This window comes from Microtus ochrogaster, chromosome 22, assembly GCF_000317375.1.
Source record: "Microtus ochrogaster isolate Prairie Vole_2 chromosome 22, MicOch1.0, whole genome shotgun sequence".
Classification (NCBI taxonomy): Eukaryota; Metazoa; Chordata; class Mammalia; order Rodentia; family Cricetidae; genus Microtus; species Microtus ochrogaster.
This window is the reverse complement of record NC_022023.1, coordinates 26,354,970-26,368,455: the sequence shown is the minus strand read 5'-3', so window position 1 is coordinate 26,368,455 and position 13,486 is coordinate 26,354,970. Positions and strand designations below refer to the sequence as shown.

The 13,486-nt window shown below is 44.1% G+C and overlaps 1 protein-coding gene across 1 annotated transcript in view; it reads right to left on the bottom strand.

The window, feature by feature from the left end:
- Window positions 1-607: 607 nt before the first annotated feature.
- Window positions 608-13,486, bottom strand: part of Asb7 (ankyrin repeat and SOCS box containing 7) — a 46,243-nt gene continuing 33,364 nt past the window's right edge. Inside the window, exon 6 of the mRNA XM_005357784.2 lies at window positions 608-2,985. Within this exon, the coding sequence (XP_005357841.1) occupies window positions 2,846-2,985 (140 nt within the window). The 3' untranslated portion in view covers window positions 608-2,845. The remainder of the gene's footprint in view (window positions 2,986-13,486) is intronic.

The window sequence follows — 13,486 nt, the reverse complement described above, 5'->3', positions numbered from 1 at the left end:
CCAACAATCAAGTCGTCCAAACTAATGAGCATGGGTTATTCTGTAGTAAATAGTTTAGAAATATGGGAATTAAATAATCTAAAAAAAAACACTCTTACTCTGCTGTACATTTATAAACACAAATATTTACAAAGAAACACCCTTGTTTGCAAAAGATGAGGTTTGCAGTTCATTAGTGATCATAATCTTTTATGAGCTGGTTTCTTTGGTGTATTTGCCAAATGCATTTTATAAAGTTTTCGGAATAGGCTTAAATAATACATTTCAAAAGAAACACAAAAGAATCAGTGGCAAATTTTGAGTCAAGATTCTGGAATAGCCAATAGGCCAAGCTTCGGAAAACGCTTGTTTCTCTCTCCTCATGGCCAGAGACCATTTCTTGGATAATCAGAGTCAAGTGCGGACCTGCATGTCATCTGGGCCACATCAGCAACTATACAGCCTTTCAGTCGCCATAAGATACAGTGTATGTCTGGGGTTCTAGTAATAAACAAAGAAAATTCCTTTATGCTTCCAGATAAATCAAATCTCAATAAATAATGGAATTATACACTTCTTCATTAAATAGAATTTTCAATTTCAGGAAGAGCGCTCATAATTTTTTTTTTTTTCTGAAGTCACAGCAGCACACAGAACAAAGAATTTGCCTTAATATGGATCTTTTTTACTTGGGATTCCCTGACTCAATCTCATGGCTTGGTTCAGAACCCTCTGAATGGCTGGGGAATGAGTGTCGTCAACTTGCTGAATAAATTAACACACACACACACACACACACACACACACACACACACACACACGAGTCCTGTGCAACTGGGACACTAACATGGCAGCTCAGAGTGCAGACTCCAGGCTCCCTCCCTCCACTTCCCTTGCTGGGCTTGGGGTTCTAGTAGAAGTTACACTCAGGTAACTGGTCACTCTGTGTTCCTCAGGCTGTTCATGAGCCTCCAGCCTTGATCTGGGTCCTGAATAAAGAATGAGAACACAGCTGCACAGCCGCCTTTGCAGGGGGATCTCCATGGAGATGACCTTCCAGATAAGGTCACAGCAAACAGCCAGGCCTGTCCACTGGGTTCCCAGCTCTACTTAGGGGCCAGCTCTAACTCTGGTTGTATGCTCCCTGGCTTGCTTAAGGGAGTCTATGGGCACACGAGCGAGTCCCTGAATCATCTCTCTTGCCCCAGCTGCCTGTTCGGGAGTCTGTGTGCCATCCAGGTCTATGCAGAGTCCATGTTCTGACGGCACAGCTACCTTGCAGCCAAAATGACAAACGCTGGGCTTCAGAAGACAGCCACAGTTGGCCTGAACCCGGTGAAGCCGAGTTTCACATTTTGGGGTAAAAAGAGTTTTATGCTTGGTGCCCCCAAACTGGCAGTTCTGACAAGAAAGGAGAAGCCCTTACCTTGCAAACTTCTGATAGCAAATTTATCAACAGTTATAAATATTTTAAAAATTTGTCACGGCACTAAGAATGACATCGGGGCACTTGGAAAGGATCTCTTTACACTAACATGATGACGAATGAAGCAGTGAGCACGTGTGGGGGGCACATCCCTGAAGCCTTGGGCCCACGGGACCTCCTCCCTTGCTATTGGTACTTCACCACATCCGGGTTTATCTTGCACAACCAACTCAGAAAAGAACACATTTGTCTTGAAGAGCTTTACTGTACCTACCTTCCAAACAGGAAATATTTAATTAGCATACCAGCTATTTGCCAGGCTCACAAAAGAGTGCCCTCACAAAAGAGTGCCCATTAGAGATTTTTACCCTTAAAATATAAATGTATACATATTACCAGGAAAGGGGGAAAAAAAACACCATGAAACTACCCCAAATTATTTAATCACTAAAATCAAATGGTTTAGCAAGAATGTGGGCTATTTCTAGGGAACACTGTATCACCAGGATATGAAATTTGTTCCTTAAAATGAAATGAAAACCAAAACTTAAAATGGAGGTTGAGGCGACACGCTGCGGCGGGAATGGAAGGGGTGGTCCTGCATGGAGGGCTGCGAGGAGGCCGGCGGAACGGGACGGGTGAGAGATCGAGAAACTACACAGAGAGAGTTGCACAATAGGCACTGTTTTTTTTAAAAAAACAGAAGACACTGGCTTTAAAAAGTTAATTCTGTTCCCCATTAATCTCGTTTTAAAAGTACAGTTCAACAAGAGAGAGAGGAATTGAAACACAATGTCTCAGAATAGTGTCCTACAGTTGTTTAAAAAGAATAATTTAAAAATAAGCGCACACCAAAAGGAAGCAGAGGTACTGGTTTTTTTTTCCATTGGAAAGCTACATTAATTAGAAGTGAAAAAAGAATTTTTAAACAGCTCATCTGTACTCATTAAAAATGAATGAGGGAGGTGATAGCATCACTGTAAGTTTCTTTGTAGGGATTTTTCCAGCGTCACCCAGGATCTGCTGGGTGAGCCCGAGACCTCCAGACTTGACAAGTGTTCTACTAGTTTCTTAGTACCTTGTTCACCAATGAAACTGGAGCAATAAAGGGGAAAACCTTCCACTTTAAACCTGCCTGTGTTGGTGCATTTAGGAAAAACCATTTTTTCTAAATGCATTATTGTATAGAAAGGCTTGGACCTCATAGACTTGGACCAAAAAACCAAATTAAGACCTTCAAGCGTGTGGTGTGTGTGTTTATATATGTATAAAAAAATCCCTCCCCTAAAATGAAAAGCAAACAAACAAAAAACCTAAAAGTGTATACCTGCCTTCTGACTTCACAGCAAATCAGAAATTGCATAGGATATACTTTGTGCAAGGCCCAAAGCCTCTTAAGTGTCTGGAATAACTCTTTATCTTGTTCACAGTCCAGGTATATCAGATATCATCAAATTTGTGTTTTAAGTAGTCTTTCATGACCTTGGCAATTGGTAGTTCATCAAGCAGCTTCAGGTTTTGAAGGCCTATACACTGTCGAATTTTAATTCGGCACAGGTCCTGCAGGGTTCTGGGTTGTCCTAAAATGACAGAAAAAAAGACAGCGTTACAAAGCTACAAAGCACAGCACTGACGAGGGAGAGCCTCTGGCATGGGCAAAGTGACTGTTTTCCAAGGACATGCCTGCTGCGGGCGTCACAGACAAAGGGCGGAAACACTGGACTGACTGAAACCCAAGTGTCATTAGTACCTTTGCGCAGTGCCTCACCTACTTGGTAGCGTGACGGTCTGAGTATGTAATCACCCTGCCAGGCACATGATAAGAAGAATGCTTCGTGCCTAGATCACGCCACTGTTTTGGCGAGCGTTGTGGAAGTCCTAGGAGGTAGGATCTAGCTAGAGGATACAAATTACCCAGAGCGGGGCATTGGGAGTTTATTATCCCTGGATCGTGTTTTGTCTTGTTTCCTCTTCTCTATCTACTGTGGCAGGAACAGCTTCCACTGTCATGACTTTCTGTCCACACACATGGGAACAGTCAACTGTGGATGTAACCCTCTGAAACGGTGGTCCAAAAGAATCTCTCCTCTCCTAAGTAGCCTATGTCTGGTAATTGGGTCACTATGAACTGACAAGCAACTAACCAGATGCCTCCATCTCTGCTTTACAAACAAGGTCCTCAGGATGAGAGATTGAAGTATACTGGCCACTATCTGACAACCAATTGTAGCTTAGAATAATTCTTAGGACGGTCTTTCTGATTCCAAGCCTGGTATTCTTTCTATGAATATATATCAAAGAATTGCGGATCCATCCTGATGAGATTAATATGAAGGTGAGCATCTGTGAGGAAATAGTTTCTTTGGGCCGCAGTTTCTCCACAAGAAAAGCAGGGACTGAAACGGGTGTTCGCGAAGGTGGACTGTTTCGACCCTGAGGCTAAGATGCTGAGCCTTGACATAGCACCATCTCTATGCCATGATGTCTGCTTCCTTATTCACTGTCACCATGGCAGAGCAGACCCTGGATTAGGGATGAGGGTCGGGTGGTCCAGCAGCAGGGGAGTTTGAAAGGTAACTCAAGTTAGTCTGCATCTCTAGCTCCCTTCAGAATCCACGCTCTGATTATCCAACCACTGTTTGTTGCGAAGCTCCCGCTCCTTCAGCCAATAGCCGCTGAGAGACCACGCCCCAATGGGCTGGTATCTCAGCGGCTATTGGCTGAAGGAGAGGAAGGGGCTCCTGCAACTACTGTTGTCAGCGAATCCAAACGAAAGCGATAAAGTCCAATTCTGTTTCTCTCAACAACTTTGTTTTCCTACCTTAAAAGTATTGATCATTACTAACCCAAGGAAAACTTCTTTAACAATGTTTCAGTAGGTGCCTGGAGCCACACAGAACTAACAGTGCGGAGAGGCTACCCCGTATCACAGAAGCTTCCGACGAGTATAGAGCTGTTTAATCCTTTTACAAGCAAGGTATCACTGCATTTTACTGCAATCTCAGAGAGATTAAGTACCAAGCTTCAAAAGTCAAGGAGGTAGTGTATTTCAGTGGCTATAAAACATTGGGTCCCAAATTCCATTATGTTTTTAAAGATGACTGAGGATATAAAAGAACTCTGATGTGAGCAGTATCTATGGCAAAAACCACGTCAGAAGTTACAACAGAAATTTTCTAAATACCTGTTAATTCATGTAAAGAGTAATTAAAACAAACTAATTACACATTAAAATGAACAATGTATGATGAAAACAATATTTTCCAAAACGAACCAACAACAGAAAGGAACTAGTACCACAACCCCCGCACCCCATGCACACGCACGCATGCGCACGCACGCATGCGCACACACCCACCCACACACACACACAGTTTGCCCTGCTCTACGGTGCATGGCTGTACAGCGGACAGCTGAACTTTCTTGTGCACGCGCGCTCTCCAGTGCACGGCTTTATAGCCGACATCTGAACTTCTTGGACACACTTGCAGTCTGTTGAAATTAAAAAACACAGCATGTAGTCTCAGGAGAGAAGGGACACGAAGAGGGCAGATAACACCCTGTGGCTGCTATGAGATCACTCCGACCTCACAGCCTCCCTGGAAGGGTCCCAAGCTATACTTGGATAAGCACTGCTGTTCTGAGGACTTTATCTCTTGCTTGCATTGTTTCTATCGTGATAAAGCAAATCAAGTAACTCTTCCTAAGTGAAAAGAGCGCCGTGAGACTTAAGACTCCTGGTCTATCATTGGTGCTCAGCAGGAGAGGAGTCCCCAGGAAGGCATGGTTCCAGGGTCAATTCCCAGCATCCCAAGAGAGAAAGGAAAAATAAGACTGAATGAAGACTTTGCTCTGGACGGCCTGGATGAAGACACTGCTTTCCAAGAGTACCACACACGTGGTCTGCTAGGAGCCACAGCACGTGACTGCTCTCTTGGAAATGCCTGCAACGAGGGTGCAGACATGTGTAGAAGGACGCAGGATGCGTGCATGGCAGGGACACTCGTACACTTGTCTGTCTCTAGACGGATCCTATGTCCTCCATTTCTCAGGCCGATGCCAAAGCAGCCCTTCCTCAGGAAAGATGAGGTCTGGTTCTCCATCACAAGCTGTCAGAGATGCCCCTGTCGCTAACTAGCACTTAACTGAGTTCCCCTACAGCCGACCATTTAAGACAGCACTCCATCATGTTATTGTTTGCTCCACTTCCGGACCAGCTTGGGGGTGCTACTGCGAAACAGCTTACTCACTCGGTGGCTAGTGGGTTAGTGCTGTGGCCACTGGGAGCTCAGCCAGGACCGTCCAGGCCTACATGTTCTGGAACGCTTCACTCAGGGAAATCCTAGGCCTAAGTATAGTGGACAGCCTTTTTCAGTTTGTTATTCTTCTTCTTAAGTCACACGCCACACACAGCATCCTTTGATATTTTGGAAGAATGTGGTCTTTTAAAGGTGTTTTAGTCACAGGTAACTCCTGACTACAGAATCGTCTGGAATGATAAGGGCACAGTGTCATGGTGAAAATTAGCAGAGACAGAAGCTCCTGGCCCTGCCACTCACCACCCACATGATCTAGGCTGAGGAGTTTAGCCTGCTGCCTTAGTTTCCTCCTAATAACGCCGACCACAAAGATTTCAGAAGAATTAAAAACATTCATTGTGACAAAAGAGTTGGGAAGAATACAAAGCAAACTGGAAAGCAAATTCTAAAACTACGAGCTGCTAAACACTTGTAGAGACAGTATTTCTTCTTTCTCGTCTCAGGAAACTAGGAGGCCGTCCTCAGATGGTGGTCTTCATCTCCTGGTGTGAGGATGGTAAAAAAAAAAAAAACAAGATGAATAGAAGCACAAGCAGTAGCCATGATCAGGCTGCTGGACAGCACCCATACGATGTCACCCTATGAAGTCACCTGTGTGCCTTCAAAGGGCTGGAGATGAAGACTTCTACAGTGTGAAAAGACGCACAGCAGCGAGAGGGTTTAACTAATCCTCTCTGTCACACCAGGACACGGACTTGCACTCGGCCAGACTGACAGCAGCAAAGTCAACATCAGGGTAACAGCTGGGCAGTAAGGGCAGCTCAGTGCTATTGTTACTCCAGACATGGTGGAAGTCTCTCTTCAGGGGCAGTATCTTGGAAGCAGAAGGCTATGATTAAATGAATATTTATTTGTTACCAGATCACATAAAAGCATTTCCTGAGCACCTACTAAACATTCAGCAATGCAGTGACCAAAGAAGAGGAGTAGAGGGAGAAAAGGAAGAAAAGTAATGGGGGGGGGGGTCGACAAAAATGCTCATCCCACCCACCAGGCATCCTAGGAAATAAATATGTACCGCTCCACCATGGGCTTAAAACAGGGAGGGTCACGGGGTGGCTCCTCATGGACTATAATTTATGAATTACAAACAGTGGAAGATGCAGCAAGAACTGCACAGTGGGCTTACACAACAGTTCAAAGGGCTAACCTTGCCAGGCTGTGGAGAGGCCTATCATTACTAATAACCAGGTCAGCACAAAATAGAAAGTCTGCCTCTGAAGGGCCAAGTTTAGCATGAATAAAATGCCTGGGCAAGGGTTTAACTTAGAAAATTAACTGACCCGAACCCCCTCCCCCCCTTGTGGCTTTTACAAGGGAGACCTGATTTATTTCTTGGGATAAAGATATCTGGACTTGGCTATTAAAGAGTGTGAACTGGACTTCCAACGCCCGTGATGATGGCTCACAACCACCTGTCATTCCAGTGCCAGAGGATCCAGTGCCTTTGGTGTCTTGGATACCTGTGCTCATAAACACAAACACCTATACATAATTAAAAATAAATCTTTAAAACATACTCATACTCATAAAGGTAGACAAAGACCAAACACTTAGAACAGTCAAAGGCAACCTCACAGAAGACAGAGTCCTAGGCTTCTTGTGGTTATGGACACAGTGACACGGAGGGGGGAGGGAGTGAGCCAAGATATGACAGAGTGTTCCCTTCTTCTGGATGGCTTCAGAGCCTGTCATTCCCTAAAGAACCACTCCATCTCCATCAGTATCCAGAATGGTCCCCCAATTTTTCTGTTTTGTTTCAGTTCCCATTTTAAAATTCTACCATAAGTGCACTTTTAAAGACAGGGTCTCATTGTATGGCCCCAGTAGACCTGGAACTTACTGTATGTACCAGGCTGGTCTACAGTTCACAGAGATCCGCTTGCCTTTGCCTCCAAGTGCTAGCATTAAAGGCGTGAACCACCATGTCTGGCCAACCTCAGATGATTTCTTTGCTCCTGCTTCTGCGGGCTTCTCACTAGGACTGAGTGTAAAGTGAGATAAACAACTCTTACTTTAGAGGGAAATGGCAGGTTCTAGCTCCCCTAAACTAAAGATCACAACATTCACTTACACTTCAAATGGACACAGTATCAGCTTTCTGACACTGAGCACTGGTGGTCTCAGAGAGATGTCCTCCATGATCTTGAACATATGAATGCTTGGTCTCCAGCTGCTGGTACTCTTTGGGGTGGCTTAGGAGGCATGGACACGTCACTGGAGGTGGACTTTGAGAGTTTAAAGACCCCTGCCATTGCTAATTTGCTCTCTCTGCCTGGTGCTTGTGACTCCTGCTGCCAAGCCTTTGTTCGGCCATCATGAACTCTAACACACTGGAACTATAAGCACAAATAAACTCTTTCGTCTATAAATTGCCTTAGTCATGGTCTTTTACCATAGAGATAAAAAAGTAACAAAGTCAAAGCAAAAATTATACATGGTTTACTCACAAATGGCAAGACATGGTGCGGGACAATTCTATGTTCTGTTAATTTTATTTTAAATAAATGCTGATTGACCGGTAGCCAGGCAGGAAGTATAGGCGGGAAAGCCAGACAGGAAGTAGAGGTGGGACAATAAGAACAGGAGTATTCTGGGAAGAAGGAAGCTCTTTCCACAGTCCTGCCCAGACCACAGAGGAAGCAAGATGTGACCTACCCTGCTGAAAAAAGTACCGAGCCATGTGGCTAATATACTAGAATAATGGGCTAATATAAGTTATAAGAGCTAATACGAAGCCTGAGCTAATGGGCCAATCAGTTTATATCTAATGTAGACTCTCTGCGATTTTCTCTGGGACTAAATGACTGGGGAACTGGGCAGACAGAAACCCCAACAAGCAGGCCCTCATGTCACAAAGACATCTACAGGTGCCAACATTAAAAGTATGAACTATAAAAACACTACAAGAAGGTACAGAATAAGATACTTTCTGGTTAGTTAGAATAAACTGATTTATTTAAAATTTTAAATTCTAAAATTTATTTTAAAAAGACATTTGCTATTCAAAGAAGCTAAAAATTCTGAAGGACAACTTTGTACTTTTCATTTCTGAAAATGGCTTTTAAATAAGTTAAGAGAAAAAACCCTGTAAGACTCTAATGCAGATGGACTGGTGAAAATCTCCAATTCCTTAGGAAAAATATGAACAAAAACTTAGTTAAAATGTGTTGCATGAATTTCTCCACAGAGTGAAATCTCACCAGAGTAACAATGCAGGCATTGGGAAGGAGCATAGTAGGTCAGGGATGTTGACATCCAGGCCGTCTTGGGAGTAAATACACGCCGCACATACCTACTCTGTGCTGGATTTAGCTAAGGAAACCACAGACTTTTTCACTTCCTTAAAATTAAAAAAACAAAAACAAACAAACAAAACAAAAAACCCAAGGGAGCCATGCCTTTCCCTAGCCTGTAGTTTTTAAAGGCTTTTTGCTTGTGTATGTTGGTGGTGCCAGGGATTGAACGCGGGCCCTCTCACACACCAGGCATGTCTCACTGCACAGCCACTAAGCCACATACCCCTCCACACATACACACCCTCAGGTTTTCATTTTTTTCCCCTTCGTTTCAAATCTTATTTCTGTAAACATAGTACTTTCGTTTCATTTTGTTTTGTTTTTTTTTTAAGTAACATAGTACTTGACTATTACTGAAATCTAAACAAAAACATATTTCTGGTTACTTAGATATTTATAAAACAGTATTTTTAAACATCTGTGATTACTGTTCCAGCAAGCAACTTAAGTACTTGACAGATTAAGTCTCCTGTGAAACAGTTTATACAACTCAATTCCCAGCCACTTCAACTTTTCCTTTTAGCATTATGAGCTATTTAATCCCTTAAAACACACCAATCAAAATCAACCCCAGGCCTATCTTTTATACAGCCCTGAAAGCGTGCTGATGGGTGACTCTAGTCTTGGAATGATATTTCTGGAACACAGGTCACTGCCTCAGCTCAGCTATCTCAGGATATGAAACATAAGCTCAGTCAACCTAAGAATAAAAGATGTCGTGTGAGAATACGCTGGGAGCAGCCCACACAGGCAAGGTGGATGGTTTATTTACTAGAGGAGCCAGCAATTTTGACATGTTCTATGAATGACATGTCTCTGCGACCTGAGGTACTCAAATCCCCAACTGTTAGGAACCATTTAAGTCAAGTCAGCAAGGTCACAATTTCATAGACAACGTCCAGGACTATGAGGCCTCTCTAGAGCCTGAGCCATAAACAGGCAAGCACGAGGCAAGCTCTCAGCTCACCCAGGTTTTAACTTCAACCAAAAATACATTAAGGATTCTTCAAATCCTAAACTACCAGGTTGATAGGACTCCCCTAACAAATCCTGAATGTAGGGATGGGCATGCAGCTTATGACAGAATGACTACCTAGTGGGGCTGGAGAGATGGCTCAGTGATTAAGAGCACTGCCTGCTCTTCCAGAGGTCCTGAGTTCAGTTCCCAGCAACCACATGGTGGCTCACAACCATCTGTAATGAGATCTGGTGCCCTCTTCTGGCCTGAAGGCAGACACAATCCTGTATACATAATAAATAAATCTTAAAAAAAAAAATGACTACCTAGCACGCCCACGGCCCTCACTTGGATCCTTAGCCCAGAGAACGTAGAAACTCCACATTGATAGGCTTTCATGCCTTAGCTGAAGGACGCCTTTGCACCTTGAAAATGGGAGACTCTCAAAGAATTCTGCTTAAGTAGATTATATTTGCCCATGTTTACCATATTTGGATAACTAGAAGTTTCAGGAATATTTTGACTTGTTTAAAATAGCAGTTCATCAGCTGAAATAATTTTTATGAAAACAAACAAAAATCAGTATCATTTTCTGAACTATCAAGAAGGCCGTGATGTGCTGCCCATTTCTCCTTCCTACAAGCGTCTCTTAATGTCTGCTCTCTACCTGCTGAGTTCAGTCCGTGTGCTGTCCTCACTACAGAACAGGAAGAACTCGAGCTCAGGGCTTCTCAACCTGTGGGTCACGAACCAATGCTTGGACAGGGGTCTCCTAGGCCACCAAGAAACACAGAAATTTACATTATGATTCACAACAGTAGCAAAATAACAGCTATGAAGTAGTAATGATAATAATGCTGTGGTTGGGGGGGTCACAGAGGGACTGCATTAAAGGGCAGTAGCAGCAGGAAGGCTGAGAACCCCTGAGCTAGCTCCACTCAGATACGCTGCTGGGATAGCAAGAACTCAGACGGCTCTTCCAGACAACTTTAGATACTCTATGAACCTTCTTAAAATGGGACAAGGGACTCTTTTCTGTTTATATATTTTGTGTGTGTGTGTGTGTGTGTGTGTGTGTGTGTGTGAGCATTAACTATTGTTTTCCTTGATTGCTCCTTATTTTTTGAGGCAGGGTCTCTCACGGAACCTGAAGCTCACCAACTGATGGAGAGCTGGCCAAAAAGCCCCAGTCTTCATTCTCCCAGTGCTGGGGTTACAAAAATATGCTACCATGTCCAACTCTGTATGTGGGTGCTGGGTATCCAAACTGATGTCTTCATGCTTACTTGGCAAGCACTACCAACTGAGCCACCTCCCCAGCTCCACCAGTTGTGATAGAGAACCTGAAACTACACTGATGAACTTTTTGTACTTTCAGATTGTAGTTCACTGGCATATCTTAAACTTTTAGTGGATCATTTATCCATACACAGAGTAATATAAATTAGTCATCAGAAATACATACTAGGTTATGTATGTCTTCAAATTGTTAGTCAATTTCACTATATGATACAAAAAAATTACTTTTCTTTATATTTCCACTGATCTCAGACAAAAGTCATTACATAGTAGGACTCTCACAGTGGTAAACCCAAGTTTTCAAAATCCCTTTTTTTGGTAAACCCAAGTTTTCAAAATCCCTCTTTTCAAAGCTCAAGATCTGGCTGTTCATCAATACTGCGGTCATTTCCCTTAGAGTGACAGTGAGCTTTGTGCATTTCCAGGAAATGCCTGCTAAGTGCCCATGATTAAATGATATACTTTGGCTCTCAGTCCTTCAAGGAAAAGTGGTTCTCCATGGAAAAAGCTACTGGTGCAGCTCAAACAAACCTGTCACTTTGCCGCCGCTCAGTTATTTTCATCTACAGAACATTTAAAAAGTATGTGCACAAAGGGACAAGATGTAATTCAATTATGTTTACTGCTTTGTGGCAGACATTTGTAAGTGGGTTGGACTACTCATGACTGAGGCTCCTGGTGGTGCAGCAAACGATCATTATCAGCATCCCAGCCAGGCTGTCTGTCATGCTAACCTGGAAGCAGTTTTCCCTCCAGAGCTTACACATCCCCAGCACTAAAAGTCATCACAGTGCAAAGGGAAAGAGCTGCAGATATGCAACTGGACTTTCCGGCAGCCCAAGGCAACCTGTGGACTCCTAAAAGCCCATCCTTGGAGAAAAAAACAACAAATAAAACAAGTTCTATAGGGTCCTCTCTTTCCTTCCCTCTCTGCCTGCCACTTTCCCTCCCTTCTTCCTTCCTTCCTTCCTTCCTTCCTTCCTTCCTTCCTTCCTTCCTTCCTTTCTCCTCCCACCTTCCCTCCCTTTGTGGGGTGGGGATGGAAGCTGAAGACCTTGTCTAAGGTTATTAGGAAAGTCATTTGGGGCCCTCTGCACTACCTACTCCGCTGGTTTAACAGCATCTGATACGAACACAGCTGAGAGCCTTGATGATGCAGAGAAAGGAGCCTCTGATTCCAGCGTGCAAAAGCCTCCTCCACTCAAAGAATCACAGCAAGGATGCTTTCACATTCCAAATGGAAAACCACGATAAAACTGGATGGCCGTCCCATGACAGCTCTAGCATGTTAGAGCTTAGACATCATCACTCCTGAGTTCTTGAAAGAACAACTTGAACAACTTTACAAACTAAGCCTTATCTTGGAGGAATCAAAAAGACAGAGGCTGCACCTTTATCAAAAGCTCTGGAGATTATGATAGACCCAGAGCACCGAGGCTGACACACACTTACCCAAGCAGAAGCCACAGGGCTCACAAACAGAAGCAATGGAGACCACGGATGGACAGAACGCCAAGAGCCAGTCGGAGAAGGCCCTGCCAGGTCCTCAAAGTGAAGACCAATAAAGACCCTGATGGCTATGGCAGGGGAGGGGATGCGCAACTGGCATCCCAAGCCGCTCCGTAACTAAGGCTGCTCTCCAAAGGAAAAGGCTCACCCAGGGAACAGACACTTCTCAGGACTGGCCTTCCTACCTCACCTGACAGGACTGGAAGAAAAAACCTAAGGGAAAACACATATGATGATTCTGGCCTGGGGACACAGGCTCGTTTAGAAGACTGGAATTTAATTAGAAAATTGCAGGGTAGTGGCCTACCACCACACCTGAAAACTACACCAGGGCTCCACTGCAGCCGCAGTGGGCTAAAGTCAGCACACCTGAGGGGTCAAGGGCATGAGGGTTGATATGCTGGTGAGGGAGAAACGATGATGTTGGGGAACCTTGCCCATCCAGCTCTCTGTAGTTACACGTAGTCACACCCCGTGCCTAGCCAGAGTCACAGGAAGCCTTACAGGAAGGAAGACTACTAGAGAGTAGGTATGGTGGATCACACATCCAATCCTAGATCTAGGGAGGCAGAGGCAGAGAAATCCACTGCAGGTTTGCAAACAGCCTGGTCAATATAGCAAGTCACAGGTCAAACAGAGCTATATAGCCAAGATGGTCTCCAAAGGGCCAAAACAGAAACAAAAAAAGGGGGGGGGG